Below are 20,105 nucleotides of genomic sequence, written 5' to 3'. Positions count from 1 at the left end.
GAAATTGAAACTGCGTATTAATAAACTGAACTTTAAGCCTTTCTGCAGTGAGGTGTTGGGGAAAGTGTGGGTAGTTCTGCTTGCGCTGTACGGGGAACACAGCAAAAGCCTTTGACTCCCAGCCAGAAAAAGACTTAATGCTTGGCTTTGCAGAGCAGGAACTGAACGCTACTCCTTAGACCAACTCCATGTTGTTCCTACACCAACAGTTTTAGCTGTCCCCAGGTGCTTTGCAGCCTGTGCGCTGTACCTCCATACAGAGTGGGGACACCCCTGCTGCTGCCCACTCCCTGTGGAACTGACACCTCAGTACTCGCTCTGTGCCTGCCAAGAGACCAGCGACAGCCTGCCAGGTGCCCTGCCCTCTTGTCCTTTTTTCCAACTCAGCTTCGGATGAGCAGCAGAGAAGCAGTGGGAGCACTGCACTGCTCCCCATGGGCTGCCCTGTAGCTACTGCTGCGGCAGTGCTGGTGGCAGAGGTATGGAATGGCTGCAGAGCCCACGTGGCCGTGGGTGCCTCAGCCCCAGGGGTGGCCTAGTTCCAGGAGCAGTTGGAAGCTATGGCCAGAAACACTGCTCTTGAGCCATGGACTTGAACAAAAGATTTGGAGTAAGCAATCTGAGACCTGAGGTTAGCTAGGGTCACTACCAAGATGCCCTCTGGTAGCTACTGCACGGGCTCTTGGCATCACTGAGCGCCCCATGACCACATGGTATGCTGAGACATGGGCAGCTGCTGAGGAATTACCAGGTCGTTTTTGTCCTGCATGATTAGGTTTGGAGAGGCAGTGAAAGAAAACATGGGAACAGAAAGAAACTGGGCGCACAGAACATTTAGGGCATAAAATTGTGATGAAAACAATGGTGATTTAACTGTCCTTAAACATTCACTGTCTTTCTTTCTGTGCAAATAACAGGGCTGTGGGCCATATGTACAGACCTCGTGTTCTGGCGACAATTTACTTGTGTGACTGCTCCTATCAACTCAGAAGGATGATGACTGTCAGCATTAAAATGCTCACCCGAGTGGCAATGAGCTATGTGATTTAGGCCTCTCTTACTGTTTGGGGGCTGGGAAAATGAGGAATGTTGAAGTAACTGTCAGTTAATCACAAATGGCAACAAGGAACATTTTTCTGACAACACTTGAGTGAATTTTTCAGACAAAAGCAAGGTTCTGTTAGAGCAACTGGAAATATAGAACTGTCTTTATGATCATTTATGGCGGAAGCTGCAATAAAATCTGCCTACTGGGCAAAATGCAGCGCAGTCCCTTTGAAGGTGACAGAGTACTTGTAAATCCTGACAACTCACCAAGGAGAAAAGAAGAAAGTTTACAAAATTAACACCAAACACGTAAACAACACTAAAATCAGCTAGTGCCTCTGTCTCTGTGGAATTCATTTGAAGAGTAAAACCCACACTGGGAAGGACCAGTTTGTGCTTCCATCATTATAATACCATAATGGTGTAAGTTATGAGCTCAGGCTGGATGTAATTAACTTTTATTGACTCCCATTTCCATGGTAAACACTAACTCCTGTGTGCACCTAATAGTTATTTCAAGATGTATATGTAACTATGCAGAATAAATTGGTATACATAACATCATTCACTCCAAACATCTGCAAAGTACACAAGCTGAAATATAACAGCCTATGCACTGAACTGCATTATGCAGCCACGCAAGGGCTGCAGTGTACACTGGAGTTCTGGACAGAAAGCAAAGACACCCTCTTTCCTGAAATTCAAGGGAAGATCAGCTGAACAGCATGCAATCACACTGCCAAAGAGATCAATAGTCTAATGTTGGGTAATTTCATGAGTAGATATTATTTCTTGTCCTATGGATGAAGAAAATTTTAAATAAAACTTATTAATCAGAGTGAAAGTTGATCCATAGATAGTATAATGCCACTGCTTAGATATAGAGCAAACTCACTAGTTTGCAGCTTCAAGAATAATATGTGGTTGAAAGCATTATGGTGGATATAATAAACTAATCTCCTAAGCTGTATATTCCCTTTTAAACAAATCTGTATTAGACATTCCTGAAGTGATGGCACAGCCAGGAGCTCAGTGTACTTCTTGGATTCTGCATCCATGTTAGATATGAAGTGGTATCTTCAGCAGCAGAGACATGCTGACAAATGCAGTGTCCCCATTTGTAAGTGGTTCCCCTAAGTATGTCCCTGCTCGCTTAACAATCTGGTGGGTTTTAGGAATGCGAGGACTTCCTAGCCAATTCTGCCTTTCTGCAGAAAGTATTCTGCATTTCGGGGATGTCAGGATTGTTTCTCCCCAGGGGATGCCAGTGGGGCAACACAAAGAGTCTAGAGTATTTGGGCACGAATTCGGCCCATACCTTGCACAGTCAGCTGTTGGTACCAGACTGATCAGATAGAAAATAGCAGTACCATGACATCACACAGCACAGAAACAAACAAAGGCTTCTAGCATGATGTGTTCAGGTGAGCTAACTGGCAACGTGCTTAAGCTTTCAGCCAAGTGCCTTTGCAGGTCTCAGCTACAGAAGAGCTCTTAGTCACTGTATGGGCTTAGACCAACATAAATGGGCAGAGTCCTTTTTGACTTTAACAACAACATCAGGAAGACTTGCATCACAAATTTGCAATGGATGTTAATAGGAACAAGTCTGAGATTTTGTCACTCATTTCACCCAGGAGTCAAATCAGAGTTTAGGTCCCAGTTTCCAGTAATGCCTGTGCTAGAAATCACAGAGCCATCTTAACTGAGATGCACTTGTTGCTTTATAGGTGAAAACCAGTACTTACTGCAAGTGTGTCCTCATAGACATATCCATAGTAGGGAGTCCCGATGAACATGGGAGGAGTGTCCTGAACATCCTCCACGTTGACAGTAACTGTTGTGGTGGCTGAAAACACTTTGTTGTCTCCCCTGAGCTTCCCACCACCATCCTAAAAGAGAAGTCATCAGATCCCTCTACTGAAACACGTCTGAAAATCAGCTTAACGCACCACCTACATCTCACGAGCACAGTCCCAGGAATCCCTTCTCTATCTCAACGCACAGATTCATCTCTGCTGCCCTATTCTCTTTTCTTTTCCATTTGTTTTGCTCCCTGTCTGATTAGGAAGACAGCTTGCAGTGCCTCAGAAATAATTTCTTATATTAAATGTGGTTGTAGCAATATATGCAGTCCTACACGATCTTTTATCAACAACACAGGCAACTGGAAATTCAAGTATTTTGGGAGAAAAGTGAATGCCAGAAACTGATACAAAAAAGTTAGCAACTAAGGTCTACAGCTTTTCATCCTACATATAGTCTCGTCATAATCACAAGACAATGCACAGTAGCTAGGTAGTGCATTTCTAGGGGGAAATTAAATAGTACACACGATCAAAGTCTCCCAGGGACTCTTATGTGACAGAGTGAAAACAAGGAGGAGCTGTGCAGCCAAGAACTGTTAAGATAGCCACAGTGTATATAAACAGACTCTGGGGACTTGACTACGATCAATTCCATTCTACAGATACAGCAGAGCCAATTAGAAAGATGACTCGCAATTTCAGAAGCTTTTAACACCCTCCGTCTCAGAGCAATGGAAGGTCAGTAGTCAGCACTGGTGCAGAGGAGTGTATATTGTTCAGCATGTCTGCTGTACCAATTCTAAACATTCAATCTTTTGAAAAAGATATGCTCAGTTTTTTCCTTCTTGCTGTCCCAAAGGCAGCGTTTAAACCAAATTTGTTACTTCTCCTCAAATGAACCCTGGTTAAATAAATACATAAAAAGATCCATACATTTTTCATAAAACAAGAGAAACTCTAAGTCCCCATAAGTAGCAGCAAAATTGTCCTCTTTCCACCCATGAGAGTCTGTCTTTGTGACAGGTTCCTGTGGGATCCTGGAGACTTTACTTCCGAATCCATAAACTTTTAATGGCTGTTATGAATCCTCAGCCATGCCACAGGCACAGCACTGCCAAGAACGACAGTGGCAAGAAGGGATGTGCAGCAATATTTGCAGGATTTGAATAAGCTCCTGCCACAAGGCAGCATAAAGCTGAAAGAAAGACAGGTCCAGAGATATTTCCAGAGAAGAAGTCTGGCACTCGTGCTGCGCTGGGTCCCGCTGTGCCCCGTGCCTTACTGCGGCTAATGACCACGACCCGCACTGCCTGCCTGCCAAGGCTTTGCCCTTGTCACAGTAGTGCCATGCCATAGGCAGCATAAGGAAGCCCTGGGCACCTGCATTTCCTCAAAGCCTGGTACTTCTTGAAGCCAGGGCTGCATATATCAACCCCTCATTCCTAGGTGACTCCCTAACCACACGAATGACCTTCTGCAGTTGACCCTGCTGCCCTGGTGCTGAGGCCTGAGTTAAATGTGGGAAACCCACTCCTAAATGCCTCCAGATGTTATTCATCCGCAGACAACAGTCTCCTTTCCTCCCTCACTTTTCCATGTTACCCTCCACACTTCGAGGTGTAACAGAGGGAGTCACTCTGCTGCCTTAAAGTTATGCTTCAGGTTTCAGCAACCCTCTAAGTCATGCTTGTATTCAAACTCATCAGTCCTACTCAAATTAAACACCCTACCTCCTCTAGTTTCAGATAAAAGTTTAATACCTTGGCTACAACAACGACAAAATGTGTTCTTGATTTCTCATAGTCCAGGGTGACCCCTGTTTTGATGCGCAGGACACCGCTGTGACGGTCTATTGTAAACTTATTAGCATGGATGTTCTGGAAGAAAAGAAAAGAAGAAACAGCGAGATATTACAGGTATGGAAATAAGATTGCCGTAGGGATTCATCTCTTATTTCATCCGCTAAGGGAAAAGACTAGAATAATAATACGGTTTAGGTGAATAATGTATTTGATGAATTTCACCTCTGTGTGTTTATGAACAATTCATGAACCAACCAAGAGTCTCTCATTATTCAGAATAAATCAGTTATCTTCAATGTAGAATTTTTTAATCTTTTAGTATTTCATTGTGAAAACTTTGGTTAACGCAGTTCATCTCATGGAAGGAGGCAGGAAAACTTAAGAGAAAAAAAGACAAGGGAAAAAGGAAGACGAAAAAAGGTGTTATCCCTTAGTGTTTCACAGTTCTACTGGCTTTAAAAAAAGTAGGAAGTTTGCAAGCATAGATTATGGCCAATAGAGGGATGTTTTGGCGATTTTTGTAATATACAAATAAAACCTAAAAGACATCCAAGTTCCAAAAAGGCCTAAAAATATGTTTCCCTCCATTTTTCTGGACTTGAGATAATATATATATATATATATATATATATATATATATGCACCTCCATTTGGGTATCCATATAAAATGGTGACTGTTAGATAATCTTGGCCTTGTTACCACCTGCTTACATCAGTCTTTTGGAGAGGAACTTTTTTCTGTGCAACTTGAGAATTCCCAGAGATTGGATACATGTATTCAGTAACTTTTTTGCCACACAAATAGATCAACTACACACAAGAGTTGGAAATTGCAGTTCCTTGGCTTCGTAGTCTATCAGCTTACTGGAAAAAGCCCTGTGCAAAACTGAATCCTGCATATATTCTAGTTTAAATGGATAAGAATTGGTGAAATCAAAGCAAAATTTCAACAACGTACTCAAAGGGTCCTTTCACAGTATGTCCAAGCTCTTAACAAGATTAGCTTCATTGCTATATAAGTATTTTCCAACTTGTTTCCATATTTGTATCCAAAATAAATATTGCAACAAGCTAGTTGTGGGGTTTAATTTTTGTTGTTGTTGTTGCCTCTTGAATAAGGGGAACTGCAGCTAATCTGGATGAAGTTACTTGTAAAAAGAAGGAATTTGAGGGATATAATGCAAAAAGTTGCCCTTTTGGCACTCAGGAAGTCTGTAATGCAGAAGTTCAGCTTTAAATACAGAGTCCTTTCTGTTCTTCACCAGTGGGCAGTACCGAAAGGCTGGTTTCAAGCTGGCACAGCTTTGTCAGCGAGGACACTTAGCACCCCATGTTTCACACTGTGATCCAGGTCTCAATTATTCACCCGCCTACTACACCAAGGTGCACATTTGGGTTTCCAGTGCATTTTGCTTTCTAAAGAGAACTATTTCATGCTTTAGAAATCTTATATGCATACGAGATTACAAGTTAGACTTGCTCTCTCTGTCACACCAAAGAAAGGGCCAATAGGAACCCTGCCGACAGGAGTCCTGCCTGCAAGCATAGGACTGACAATGGCAACTCCAGCTCCTCCTTCTGACCCCTGGACTGCGCTTGGCTGCTCACAATCAGACAGTCTCTGTTTTGTTAACGCTTGTTTGTTTGTGCACAACATAAAGTTGATCCTATAGACCCCAGTAGCAGGCTCAACCCTCAAAACCATTTCAAATCTGATTTCTGACATCTCAGAAAATGTGAGACGATTTTTGAAAGTACAAGTAATGCCTTACCTGCAAGAAGTAGGTGATACTTCCTCCGGAACCTGTATCTTTGTCCACTGCCTCGATCTTAAAGATACTGCTGCCAGAGGGAGCATTCTGTGACCAGAAAGAGTTACCAGAGTCACACAGAAGTAGAAAATGAGTTAGAAGAAATGAAAAATGAGCATGCAAGAAGACAGAAAGAATGACAGTAGAAAGAATATAAATACATCAAGGGAACCGAAGAGCAGAAAGAAAAGTGGGAAGAGATTAAAAATGGAGGAAACTGGAGAAGAACAAGAAAAGAAAATTTTTTTGGAATAAAACTAATAGGAAATTTCAGCTAAGAGAGCCCATCCTATTCCTGCTGAAGTACATTCTAAAAACTTCCACTGACTCACATCTTGGAGCTTACCCACAGCACAGCACACCTTCAGTACTTACCCACTTATTCCCTAGGTTTGAATATGAAATATCTACCCAAAGCCCAGAATAAAAGAATGCAAGTTAGTCCTGCACATCTTATTTTACTGAAAACATACTAGCTCCTCTTTACATCCTATTGAAATATGGTTCCACTAAGCAAAGGGACTTCACCAACCTCTGGGACTTGGACTATGTAAGGTGTGTTGACGAATTCCGGGCTCTCATCATTAGCATCCATTACAAGGATCCTGACTTTTTCAGAAACCTGGAATAGAATTTGAAGAACATATTGTGACTCAAGCTGATTTTCAATGTGTATTATACCTTTTCACGTGCCCACTAAGGCATAGTCACTACCAAAACTAAGCACATGAAAGAAACTATAGAAAATCCCATAATCCAGGAGAATTTGCTTTGTGAAGAACACCTAGGTATCTCCAAACTAAATAAGGAGTGTCATAGTACTGTATAAATGACCAATTCAGGCTAATTTTCAAAAGTCTCTCTTCTTTATGGCATTCAATATACCATGATGTATTTTGTGAAAATACATAAAAGACTGTAAAAGCTGGTTCCTGACAGCAGAGCATTCATTAATGACTCATTTGTTATCATGATACTAGGTTAATAGCATGCATACTTCAGGTATACAAATGACGCTAATACATAACAATCCATATTGAACAAAATATGTGTTCTCTTTCTAAAAATACAGAAGCAAACGTATTTGACCAACACAACTTGCCAGTTGTTTGCAAGTGGACATGTGGATGTGATCCCATTATTTCTTATTTACAGTTGTGCCTGTAGAATGCTGGCAGTTGCAAACATTTGTTGTTATAATCTCAATTAATTTGTTTGAGATGAGGAAGAGCTCCGGAGGGGATACCTAGTGGACAGTAAGAAGATCCCACTTTTGTGGCACCTCTTGTAATGAAGCCCAGATCTTCTTATCGGCAGACAAATATCCTGGCTGTGACAGTATCAATCCGTAAACTCAAAATGCTAAGGAAATTTGTAGATCTAGGACTGGATGCTTGTTCAATGCCTCAGATAAATCCTTAATGATTATAAATGATCAAAGCTTTATTCGACAGCAGACAAGAAACTCCCCAGAACCTTAGCTTAAGCAAATCTTCTTAATGTCATGCTACAGAAATGTTGCGGGGGTGGAGGGACAGTCTTGGGCATCCAGCACTAGTTCCTATAAAGTCATGCATTTCTCCAAAAAGCCTCCGGATCTTTCTTAGGTGTGAATTCTACTGAGCTAATGGTGAAACTTCATAGAAAGCTGGTCTCATTCTGCAGGCCATTAAGTCAGTCTTTCAGCTCCCACTACATTGTAATTACCCTCAAACAGCTGAGCAAGGAGCTGGGGTGAGACCTGAGTTACAGGGAGTTCAGTGGCTCTTGAAACATGAGGTAAAGCCTTTAATGAGATTATGTTTTCTGATAGAATGAGACAGTCTCTGCAAGGTAATTTAATAGGAAGATGTATGCGGGGACAGAGAGTTTGACGAGCTATAGCATAATTAAATACTTACTGTATTCAGGCCATCTGAAATACTGACAATAACTTCAATTTCATCTTCTTTCTGTAAACCAAGAAAGTTCCTTGATTAGAGAGATGACATTTTCTCTAACTGGAAAAGGCACTGCAAATTTCAGTGTGTTTCAGCAGGTAAATGAAAGTAACAACTAGGAAGACCTCTCAGAGGTTTCATCTGAGGGTCTCCTTGGACTTTGTGGCTGCTGTCAGAAGACAGCTGGACTGAGAATAGCCATTGTCCTATAAAGTGCTGGGGAAATTCGATCATCTTTTTCAAGAAACACTTCCTAAAGAGGCAGGATTGGTTGAAAATTTTTCTGTTTTGGTATACGGTATTTTGAAAGGTTTAATGTGGACCCTTCCCTGTAAAGTAGACATGAAGGGTTCAGTGCCTGCGTTCCCACAATAAGGCTGCCTTTAGCCCACTGGGCTACATCTTCAACCCACTTGTTAGGGTTTATCCTTGACCTGGCTAATTTCAGCAGCTAAAACTGTGCAGTCAGACTTCCAAATCCTGTCCTCCCCACCCCCAGAGAAAGAGGAAAGGAAAATGATGGGAAAAAGACTTGTGGTGGGAAACTGACTCTAATTTAGCTCAAACCACAACCCCCCCATGGTTGCATTTTAAAGGCCTATGACATAACTACAGAAGTGTCCTGCAACAATGCTTACACAGAACTCTTCTTCCTCCTAATGACAGGTGAGTCCTCTTTCTGAGGATGAGAGGACTGTAGCTGCCCCTAAGCTCTTGATGGGGTGCAGGTGAGGGAATATAGGAATAAAGTGTAAATTTCTCTTTTAGCAAAAACTAGCCAGCCAGCTGCTGAACAAATTGATAGCAGTGTCAGTGGTGTAAGTCACCTGGAAAACGACATGATGGGTGAAGTATAATGTCTCAGAACTGCGAAGTATATGAGGTGTTTCAGGGTCAAATAAGTTGGCACTGCCCCTCAAAGACACAGATCAAATTAAACTGAAGGAAATTCCATGAACACTCAGACTGATGCCATTTTACTGTACCTCTCTGTCAAGCTCCTCAATCAACGTAACATTTCCAAGGTTCTTGTCAACAGAAAAGTAACGTCTTGATCCAGCTTCATAGGCCAGGCCGTATGTCACGGGATCTCCTTCTGGATCAGTTCCATTCAAAGTGTACACATGGGTACCTAAAAATACAGCATTCAACAGCATTTCCCTGTGGTTACCCTGATCAGTCAATACTTCCTTGGTCTGTTCCTTAGGAACTTGGCTTCCCTGAGGCAGGCAAGGCTTTTATGAATCAAACTTACTTACTGGGAAATATGGATAAGTAGACAGTTCAACAGTCCTGATTGACACTTTTTAGTCTAGTGGTAAAACTGAGTTTATCAGTGATGGTTTCTCTCCTTTCAGGTTCTTTTCTGTGGAACTGCACCTTGATTAATTTGCATCATAGTATTTACAGAGATGACAAGCTGTTGACTAACTCTAAGCCCAGGTGAGTTGGAAGCAATGCTGCCGTGTGACAGGGAGACAATCCTAGCAGTACCAAAAGATGCCTCCCCACCCTGTTCCATGGAAGCAGCAGCATTGCAAACTGGCAGGCAGAGGATCCGGTAGCTGTAGGCAGTGCTCCCACAGGACTGGGCCCACACGCTGAAGCTCAGGAGATGCAAGGACATTTGGAGACTTTTCCACTTTCAGAATTAATAGATGCAAAAGTTTTTTTCCCTATTTCTCTCCCCCTCCTTAACTCCCTCTCATTAAAATCTCTACTTAACACACTCACTCATGCTCATACCAATGAATAAATTCTCTAAGCTCATCAATGTATTACTTTCACAAGCTGGGGAAAGAGAGATTGCTATTTTTAAACATTTGAGAAGTTCGTGCCAGTTTTTCCAGTAAACAGACTTTGTTTATCAGAAGTGATACATACTGGGGATTTATAACACCCACGTTTTCAAAACATGGTGAGGGTTTATTAGTATTATTTTTTTAAGTTATGTGTCTGTCATTCCACTGTGCATTAATATTGTCATCCAAATAGCTTCAACCACTTTACAAATATCAATTAACAGAGCCTAAAATATAAAATGTTGTTGTTGTTTCCTTCCAAGCTGCTTGGGTAAGTTACCCAAGATAACTAAGCTGCAGAGGTTTGGACAGAAACACTGCTTTACATCAAATGAGGTTCTCTGCACTGGAACTACTCTAGCTTAGTGACTCACTGGTTAGCAGTAAGCTTTGCAGGTGCATGGGACAAAAAAGATATGATGGAAGGATCCCTGCTAAAAAAAGCTAGCATAAAGTCCAGGAGGAACACTGCTGAAGGGAAATCAGAAGACTAGTTTTGAACTACTCTGGCCCCGAGTTTGAGAGATTTTTAATTCTATACTCAAAAGTCATATTCTCTCATATCCTCTCTGCAGTGGCAGTGGAGTTTTTCACTGACAAGTTCCATAAGCTTCTGTTTAACTTTAGAGCTTTGGTTGAGCTCCTGCCCACAGCACTGACCGGTCAGCTTCTCAAATGTTTCCTTGGTTTTGCAATATAACATTTCACTCCTCATTTACTTATTCCTTGGCATGCAAAATTGGAAGCAAACAGGTCACTGGGCTTAATGGACATTCAACATCCAGGGATCAGCAGCGATACTTAGAAACCACGACTGTCTTCTTTGCATAGCAAGGGATTATGCCAAGCCACAGGGCATCTGTGCTCACTTCTGAGTAAACTGTCTTATGCTGATTACCTGGGCAGCCTTCCAGTACTTAAAGGGGGCTACAGGAAAGCTGGGGAGGGGCTTTTTATCAGGGAGTGCAGGGACAGGATGAGAGGTAATGGTTTTAAGATGAAAGAGGGAAGATTTAGATTAGATATAAGGAAGAATTATTTTCCTGTGAGGGTGGTGAGGCACTCGCACAGGTTGTCCAGGAAAGTTGTGGCTGTCCCATCCCTGGGGTTGTTCAAGGCCAGGCTGGATGAGGCTTTGAGCAACCTTCCAGTGGGAAGTGTCCCTGCCTGTGGCAGGAGGTTCAAACTGGATGATCTTTAGAGTCCCTTCAGACCCAAAACATTCCATGATTCTATGATCTGAAGCACAAGCACTGACTGCATTTATTCTTCATTTTCAAAAGCTTTGTCTCAATACCACAGCTGGGGCCAGATTCAGAATTCTGGTGTTGATTGTCAGCACTTCACCAACATTATTAACAATACAGTGCTTTTCTTCAGCCTTTTTCTGTCATTAGAAGTCTTTGCTCCTTAGTTGCTTTTCTGCCTTTCTTCACTTTTCTTGTCCCTTCCACTTTCCATACCACTGGGCGCCCTGCCTGTTTCTAGTGTGTGCAGATTTTTCTTTTAAGGAAAACAAGAATTTTTGTGCTGCTAAATGTGAGAAGAAACATTAGTATTGATATAGACTAAGATTACTGAGGTTTCCAAGCAAGCAATGAAGGACATCATTGATCTTTACACTGGATTGTTTGCTTCCTAGCTAAAGCTGATACTTCTTCACTTTTTTTCATAATACAGGACATTTGTGTACCTTTTAAATTGGATTCTGAATCAAAACTTCTTTTGTAACCCATTATAATTCCTAATTTTGTCTGAATTGTAATTTCTCTGCACAATACTCTGCATATCATTAACACCCTGGGAACACTTCTCAGCACAGTGTTAATGCCAATTAAAAACCTTTTCTCAGTGTGCTGCCTCCACTTGCTGAAAAGGAATTAAATGAAAAAAAACAAGCTAAAATCTTATCAGCGAGTACCAAGTAAACAGCCTATTCCTGTCAGAAAGATAAAGGACTAGAAGAGTCTTTACCCAGCGATATAGCAAATGCCATGTAAGGGCCCTGGCTGGAATAGCTGGATGGTCCCAGTTCCTAGGGGATGGTGCAGCAGGCTGGGACAGGGAAGTCTTGCAGAGCCGCATGCTGCTCTTTGCTACAGCTGCTTCCCAGGAGCCACACCAAGCTTTCATACCACTTTCCTACTCCATCTTAAAAGATATTTGCCTTTTACTCCTACCACTCAGGCTGCATGGCTGTCTCATGATGCCATTACTCCATTTTACTTCATTTCTGATTTAGATTTGTTCAAAGCCAGCCTCTGCCCATGTGCGCTGGGGCTGGTTTTGCCCTCTCACTGATAACACGCTTTCCCTCTGTGCTATGCAACACTCGGCAACAAATTTCCCTCCCTGCCAAGTTAGACAAGCCAAGTAAATTTTGGATTCATGTTCAGCCCTCCCGTTGTCCTTTTCTACCACAGCTGACATCTGCTAAGGAGATGCTGAGAGAGACATCCATGGCCACACTCCCAGGACAGGACACCTCTGTTCCTGACATCACAGTAAATACCATCTCGCCCGGGGTTAAGCACCTGCTCTCCACCTGTCTCAGCCAAAGACACATTTCCCCATCAGTAAAGGCAATGGACAGTCAAAACGAAGCCTACAGATGGCTGTTTTACACTCCAAGCTCACTCCAAGCAAAGGGGAGCTCAGGTTCCTGGAGGAAGTGGACCACACACCAAGACTACCTCAAAACCAACTCCTTTCCAATTTACCACTAGCTACCGCTCTTTCCTGAGCATGCCCAGGTGACTCCTGCTCCTTCCCTGCACTCCAACACAGCACGCTGGCCGGCAAAACAAAGAGACAGCCAGGACTGGCAGCCCAAGATCTGTGGCTGCCACAGCATCAGCTGAAACTGGCCCCGTAGCTGCAAGGAACGGTGGCAGGGAGAGGGCTGTACAGCGGCAAGCACTCAGCACGGGGCCAAAACACCTCCCCACGGAGAGCAGCAACATGTCCTTGCAGCACCCACAGCAACCAACTCCAAGGAGAAGCCATCTGAGGGCAATTTTCTGATGTATCTGCAGTTGCTATTAGAAGAATAAAACCAAAAGCAAAGGCTGTAACATCTGTGAGTCCTCAGCACATGTCTGTGCATTGCTCTGCTTTGCAGGGAACTCCATTTTGTGCAGTGCTGGTTCTGCTCAGTGATGCAGAAGGTAGGATGTGTTTAACAGCTTCATTCTGGTAGCTCTGAGCTTTCTGAGGCAGGAGATTTTCGTTCTACAAAAAGTTGAATATTTTTGCACTTTCAAAAAAATCCGTAACCTTTCTGGAGTTGCCCAATTGTCAGTTCTTGGTGTGTCTCTAGATTTCAAGACACCGCCCAGGCTAAATTGTCCAAGTCTGTGTTCCTTCTAGTCAGAAGGGAATTAGCATTTTAAAAAGAAGTGTGTTAATTCTTTCATTAAGATACTTTTTGTGAGAAGGAGGGCTGGAAATAAATTGTGGCCAGAAAAGAATTCCCTGCATGTTTTAGCAAGGTAGTTGTAGGTCTTCTCTCTTCTCCTTGGATAGTGATAGAATGAGAGGAAATGGCCACAAGTTGCTCCAGGAGAGGTTTAGACTGGATACTAGGAAATATTATGTCATGGAAAGGGTTGTCAAGCACAGGAACAGTCTCCACAAGTCACCATCCCTGAAGGCATTTAGAAGACGTGTGGATGTAGTGCCTAGGGACACTGTTTAGCGGTGGACTTGGCAGTGCTAGATTTACAGTTGGACTTGATGACCTTAAGAGTCTTTTGCAATGTAAACAATTCTGTGATTCTGTGATTCTATGTCTATGACAGGTGAAATGCAGAAACAGAGATGGCAGAGTGCCAGGGTGGGACCACTGAGCCTGAAGGAAGGAAACACATCAGCAGGAACTCTCACCAGTTTGGGGAGCATTGGTTAGATCAAGGTGATAGAAACAGGGGAAGAACAATGACTGCCAGAGGGGACAAAAGGGTTGGTTCACAGCCAACTGTGAATGATGGGAAGAAACGAGACCAGGATTGTGTAGGAGCAACAGAGGAAGCTTGAAGGATGGAGGGACGTGAAGTGGTCCATCAGCCAGTGGTGGGTAGCTGGCAGCTGTAGCGCTGATCAAAAAGCCGCCACTGCAAATTGGCTTGTAATGGAGAGGGAGTGCATACGAGGGCAAAACAGAAAGGAAAAACACAGGATGAGAAGCATGTAAAGATCTCTAGAGCACTTGAGCTTTGAGAGAGTAATGAATTTAGGCCTTCTGATTATGTTTCAATCCCTTGCTCTGCAGCCGTTCTCAGTCCCACTCTGTCCCCACTACAAGGGCTTACAGGGATTACTGAGGTAATATGAAACAAACAACCTGAAATAGCATCCCGCACATGCCTTAAGACCTTGATTAGGAGCACACGTACATTTTGTATGTACACAGGCAAAGAGCTAATCACCCACTTGCTCTGCCAAGCAGCCACACAAACTGCAACTCCTATTTCAGTGCAAAACTCTTCCCACTCTTCTTAAATCCAACACTGGCAGGAGCTGCTGTTTTGGCCCTTCTTACCTTGAGGGGTGTCACAGTCTGCAGCAATAAATAGGATCTGGGAAACTGCAGACACTTTTAAGCTTTTGCACAGAAATAGTATTTGCTGTTTTTATGATAACTCATGTCACAATGTATGTACCTTGGTAGATCACAACTGTCTGTAAGTAAGCAAAATTGCAAAAGAAGGTCAAGTTGAGGATGATATGAGCATGATAATGTGATTTTCTTGAATTTGATGCATTCATGCAGCTGCAGCACTGCAATTTCTCTTTTTACATTTACATGGAGAATCCATCCTTTCCTTTTTTCCGTGCTGTAAAACGTTGCATCTTGCTTACAGATGTCTGGGAATATAACTAACACACACAATTTTGCCAACTGGTTGTAATCTCAGTGGGGCCCAAGACTGTAAAATTCCTGGAGGTTCATTAAAGCTGCTGTCCATGGCATTGCTCAGATCAGAAGCTGGCAGCTGCCAAGAAAAGCATCCTGCCTATGACTCCAAATTTTATGTAAGCATAAGACCTAATGGCAACCTGCCCGTTTTTGCAGCACCTAAGCCTGAGTGAAGCCATCCAGAATCAAACATATCAAGTTTTAATTCCCCTCTTTTGCCACTGATCATCCTGCTCAAACTGAAAGATGACTGCTGGAGCGTAGATGCTCAGGACTGCATGTCGACACAGGAAACCAAATACTTTCTTCTTTTTCTGGAGGGGATCAGGGCAGAGGGATGAAAAGTAATGGTCTCATCTGCAGTGCAAGACCTGTCAGTGGGGATACAGAAAAGGGCCTGGCAGCCATTTGGCACAGGCAGCGTGTGAGCCCTCACTGAGCTCTGGCATGAAACTCTGACTGTGGTCTGATGCGAGCAGTGGTTCTCTCCCCCTGCACTATGCTGAATGCACACCAAGCGCTGCAGCGCCAAAGTGGCGGTGTTCCTTCCCTCCTCTGAGACCCTCTCTGTCAAAGCATCCCAGAGGAGTGGCTGTGCTGATGCGGGCAGCAGGTAGCAGCAGCAGTTTGCACCGAGCAAACCCCAAGCAGCCATGTCCCAAGGGAACTTCCCAAAGTGCTTCCAGAAAAGAGGACCTTGCAGTGCTCACAGCTTTTAGTCAAGGTGTTCTGGGAATTAGCCCAAAGGAGCACTAGCAGCTCTGTGGTGAAGCTGCTGCCTTTGTGGTTCTCAAAAGCAAGGTCTTCTCTCCCTTTCCCAAGGGTTTCCTCCTGGCCCTTTGCAGAAGCCTCAAGTCAACACTTTCTAACCTTTCACCTCAGAAAAATACTTTCGGTGGCACCTTTGGAGCTTTAAGCCACAAGCTGCTTCTCTCTTGTTTTTTTAAAGCACATTTATACAGCAAATTAGAAGTACAAGCCAGCCAATGTAAACACTTGTAAATACATTCTGGATGAAGCCAGCAGGCATGAGGCACAGTAGCACTGAAGACAGAGCAGCTTGAGCTTTATCACTGCTGCATCAAAGGATAAACTCTCCAGGGATCTCTACGTACCTAGTCTGGTTGCTAAAGTTACGAAAGCACATGCAAAACCCCATCCCATATTTGCCATTATTATTACTCGGGCTAGTTACGAGAATGCTAATACAGGCAGTGATCCCTCACATTGCTCTTCTGCTGTCAAAGCTTGCACACTCCTTTTTTTGCCTGAAGTCCCAGATCAGATGCACTGGGTTCCAGTGCTGGAAAATTACTGCTGTAATTACTTTGCTGCTGCAGAGACCGCTAACATCTAGGAGACCACGTGGCACTGCAGTCCTGGTAGGAAGGATATTTTTGAATGTGCTGTGGCTCTGTGCCACCTTTAACTTCCCATCCCTAGTCAAGTGGCTGCAGACTCCCAGCCGTAGCAGGGAGAGGCTGATGCTCTGTAGGTGTCTGTGAGCTGGCACCACACAAAGGGTTGGGGCAATCAAGTGAGTTGAACTGCGGTTTCAGTGATGAAGTCGCCAAACATCACCCGAAATGAACTGAGACTGGGTCCCATTTTGAGGCTATCTGGCATTACAAGCCTTATCTACACTAGTAGACAAGTGATTCCACTGGCTCATCTCAGTTCAGCACTCAGCAGAAGTATCTGGATTGCCAAGGCAGAGCAGTTGTAGATTCCATGTAAATCTGGGCAGAAATGCAACAAAAATTGCAGCTTCTTGGTCTACCTCTGGCTTTTGCAAGTGCCACTACATTACTGTTGGCTTTCAGCTGAGGTTTCCACTTAAGCTTGACTGAACTTACAGTAAATCCCTGCTGCATCATAAGCAAGCTCTTTTTAAGTTCACTGGCTAGGTGCGTCACTTCTACAGTATCTGTTGCTTCCTCCCCACTCCATTTCCCTGGTTGAGCAGGCAAAGGAGGAGTCACTGCTTCCCAAACACTACCTTCTCCAGCCCCTAGCATGCCCAGGGCAGATTCTGACTGGCATTAGCATCATTGGGCCAGAAATGGAGACTGTGAGCAAACCCCAGGCAGCTGCTTCCCAAAGCAGTGAGTGCCCCTGGTCATGCTCGGGAAGGTAAAGGCAGCAGCATCAGTATTCCAGAGGAGGCTCTACCCTTTTGATCTTTCCCTCACCCTCTCCTCCCCTAGCTGCCTAAGCCCTGGGAGGGTTTTGGGTGCACCCCTCTGCACAACCATCGCTCTCCTCTATGCATGAGGCAGCTAATAAATGGGTGCTCTGCTACTCAATCTGCAATAGCTGAGTACTTCTCGGATTTAGCTTGTAAAAGCTAGAGAGAAAGAGTAACAAATCCTAAACAAAAACCTCAGTGCAATGCTTGAAGAAAAGGTGGTGTTCACCACTGTAATATCATAGAATCACGGAATGGTTTGGGTCACAAGGGACCTTAAAGATCATCCAGTTCCAAGCCCCCTGCCGTGGACATGTCCCACTGGGTCAGGTTGTTCAAAGCCCCATCCAACCCGGCCCTGAACACCTCCAGGGATGGGGCAGCCACAACATTTCTGAACAACCTGTGCCAGTGCCTCACCACCCTCACAGGACAACAATTCTTCCTTATATCTAGTATAAACCTCCCTTCTGTCAGTTTAAAACTGTTACCCCTGTCCCGTCCCTGCACTCCCTGATGAAGACCCCCCTCTCCAGCTTTATAAAATATTTTACATAGTTTTTTTAGATGTTAGGAAATTTTTCTTCCCCCATGGAAAATATTGATTATAAATCACCTTTTTGTTCTTATTTACTTTTTCTTGATGCCACTACAGTTAAAAGAAGCATAAACAGACCTGCCTCAAATTGCTGAAAGCTCAAATATGTATCAAATCTTGAATCTTCAATAAAACTAAACCTTTTTAAAAAAATATCAGTAGTTTAGACCAATGAATTTTAACTCCAAGTAAAAACATTTTCTACCATTTGTCCTGTAAACATGAAAAAAAGTGATAACAATTTAAAGAAAATCATGCCTCTGTTACTTTTCCGCTTACTTTCACTGAGTTACCAGCAACTAGGCTTTCTTCTTATAAGCATTGACAGAATGGACAAGAAAGCCTTTAGCACTATGAGTTTATTTCTGACCCCAAAGGTCTGTGCTCTGATGCTGTGAATAGATTGGTGGACCAAGAAAAAGGGAGGCAAAATTCAGGTTTTAAATTACAGCTACTATTCAAACATGCCATTTTAAATTGAGGCCAATTAAAAGCATGATAGAAAAAGACATAAGACCGCCAATATATAAAAACAACCTACAAGAACATATGCATCACTAATTAAAACAGCAAGCAGATTCAGCTTCATGGTTTAAACATACTATTTTAAATACTGACCAACAGGTGTGTCTTCCGAAAGGCTGAGAAGTGCCATGTTCCCATTTGTGCTTCTGGCTCCATTATCAAAGAAATAGGGGGCATAATTTGCCTGAGCTGCAATTAAAACAAAGCAGAAGCCAAAGAAAAGCATTTTGTAGGTGGCAGTTATTTGGCTTTGTTACCTGACTCTCGGTAAACATGAGCTGTTTAGGGAATACTATGAGTACGTAACATACCCGGTTGCTGTGATGGACTTTCGGAACTAGATCTGTACCTATATTTTTAATAAAACCACTTCTACGTGGCACTGTGCCAGTACTGACACAGCAGCAAATAGAGAAAGAGGGTACGTGGGGGGAAAAAAACCAACTCAAACAACAGAAACAAATCAAGTAGCAGGATCTCTCTAAAAAAATCTCACTAAGTTCCAGACAGCTTCATTGCAAAATTAATCTTTTCGGCTTGTAATGATGGTACTCCTCTCCTTTACTGTATACATGCAGGTCTGAAACTTTCCCAGTGCCTTGATACCTTACTCAGTATTCTAAGCACATTCTGCCTTTAAAATTATGCCTACTGCATGAGCAATTAGCCATAATTAAACAGTTACTTACTTGCTGCCAGACAACAGCAAACAAAATTAAAAAAAAAAAAAGAAACAACAAATTAGTTGTCATTCTACTGACTGACTGTTAGTGATTCAAAATAGCCCATTTGAAACAAAACTCTAGATATATATACACAGAAGGTAACATTTGCACAGGGATCAGTTGCCAAAGAAAATATTTCAGGACAATTTTACCGCAGCAGTAAGGATTGCTACAGGATTTAAGGTTATGCTTTTATCCTCCTATATTTATACTTAACAATGATCATTGTACTCACCCAGGCAAACGTGCACCAAACTGAGAAATAAGGAGGGGGTGAAACGCCTTACATGCTTCATCCCACTGAAGAAAGGGCCAATTTCTTCTGTTTCAAAGGCTGGGTTTGTTTTGTTTTGTTTTGTTTTTCTCTCTGAAAGGTCCAGGAAAGTGTCCTTCAGGCTGACGTAGTGGAGAAATGTGCAAGAGGCAGTAACAGATGCTAAGATGTTAAGCGGATGACACGTCTTAATTTCTGAGGAATTTAAAGAAGCTCCTTCCTACCACCTAATTAGACCAATTACTTTGCAGTGAGCTGTGGGACTCATTTCTGAGACAAGAGTTGGAGAAATCAGCGCAACTGTCACAGGTTCTGCCGTATTCGGGCTGTGCAAACACACAAGTTGGGGTGAAGGCAAAGTAGAAAGTTGTTTTCTTTCTGAACTCTGACTTCAATTCTCTGAGTTAGTCCCTGTTTTTCAAGTTTCTCTTTATTTGAGCTCTGATAACCTTGGGAAACTACAAAGGAAGAAAACCTCACATTAGCAAGAAATAGTAAATGTGATTATTACCGTTTTAAAGCAAACAAATGCACTTATAACAACAAAACATACACAAAATTGCATACCAAAACTGTTTTTTCACGAGCCAGTCTTATTATTTTATTCTTAATCTGCATGAATTTCTGCAAGCACCTTTTACATTCAGTGGGTAACTTTTAATCAACA

The 20,105-nt window shown here is 42.9% G+C and overlaps 1 protein-coding gene across 5 annotated transcripts in view; it reads right to left on the bottom strand.

Annotated features, from left to right (window-relative positions):
- Positions 1-20,105, bottom strand: part of CDHR1 (cadherin related family member 1) — a 49,883-nt gene that overhangs the window by 26,718 nt on the left and 3,060 nt on the right. For all 5 annotated transcript variants that reach the window (XR_008450657.1, XM_054071399.1, XM_054071395.1 and 2 more), the window contains 8 exons: positions 19,400-19,896; positions 18,533-18,628; positions 9,395-9,540; positions 8,370-8,420; positions 7,001-7,090; positions 6,430-6,516; positions 4,616-4,732; positions 2,796-2,939 (listed from right to left, as the gene is read on the bottom strand). Coding sequence is in view for 4 of the 5 variants with exons in the window: in XM_054071399.1 (XP_053927374.1) it covers positions 2,796-2,939; positions 4,616-4,732; positions 6,430-6,516; positions 7,001-7,090; positions 8,370-8,420; positions 9,395-9,540; positions 18,533-18,628; positions 19,400-19,460 (792 nt within the window). In the remaining variant the exon portion in view is untranslated. The remainder of the gene's footprint in view (positions 1-2,795; positions 2,940-4,615; positions 4,733-6,429; positions 6,517-7,000; positions 7,091-8,369; positions 8,421-9,394; positions 9,541-18,532; positions 18,629-19,399; positions 19,897-20,105) is intronic.

This window comes from Cuculus canorus, chromosome 7 (assembly GCF_017976375.1).
Source record: "Cuculus canorus isolate bCucCan1 chromosome 7, bCucCan1.pri, whole genome shotgun sequence".
Taxonomy (NCBI): Eukaryota; Metazoa; Chordata; class Aves; order Cuculiformes; family Cuculidae; genus Cuculus; species Cuculus canorus.
This window is presented reverse-complemented; position numbering and strand designations above follow the sequence as displayed.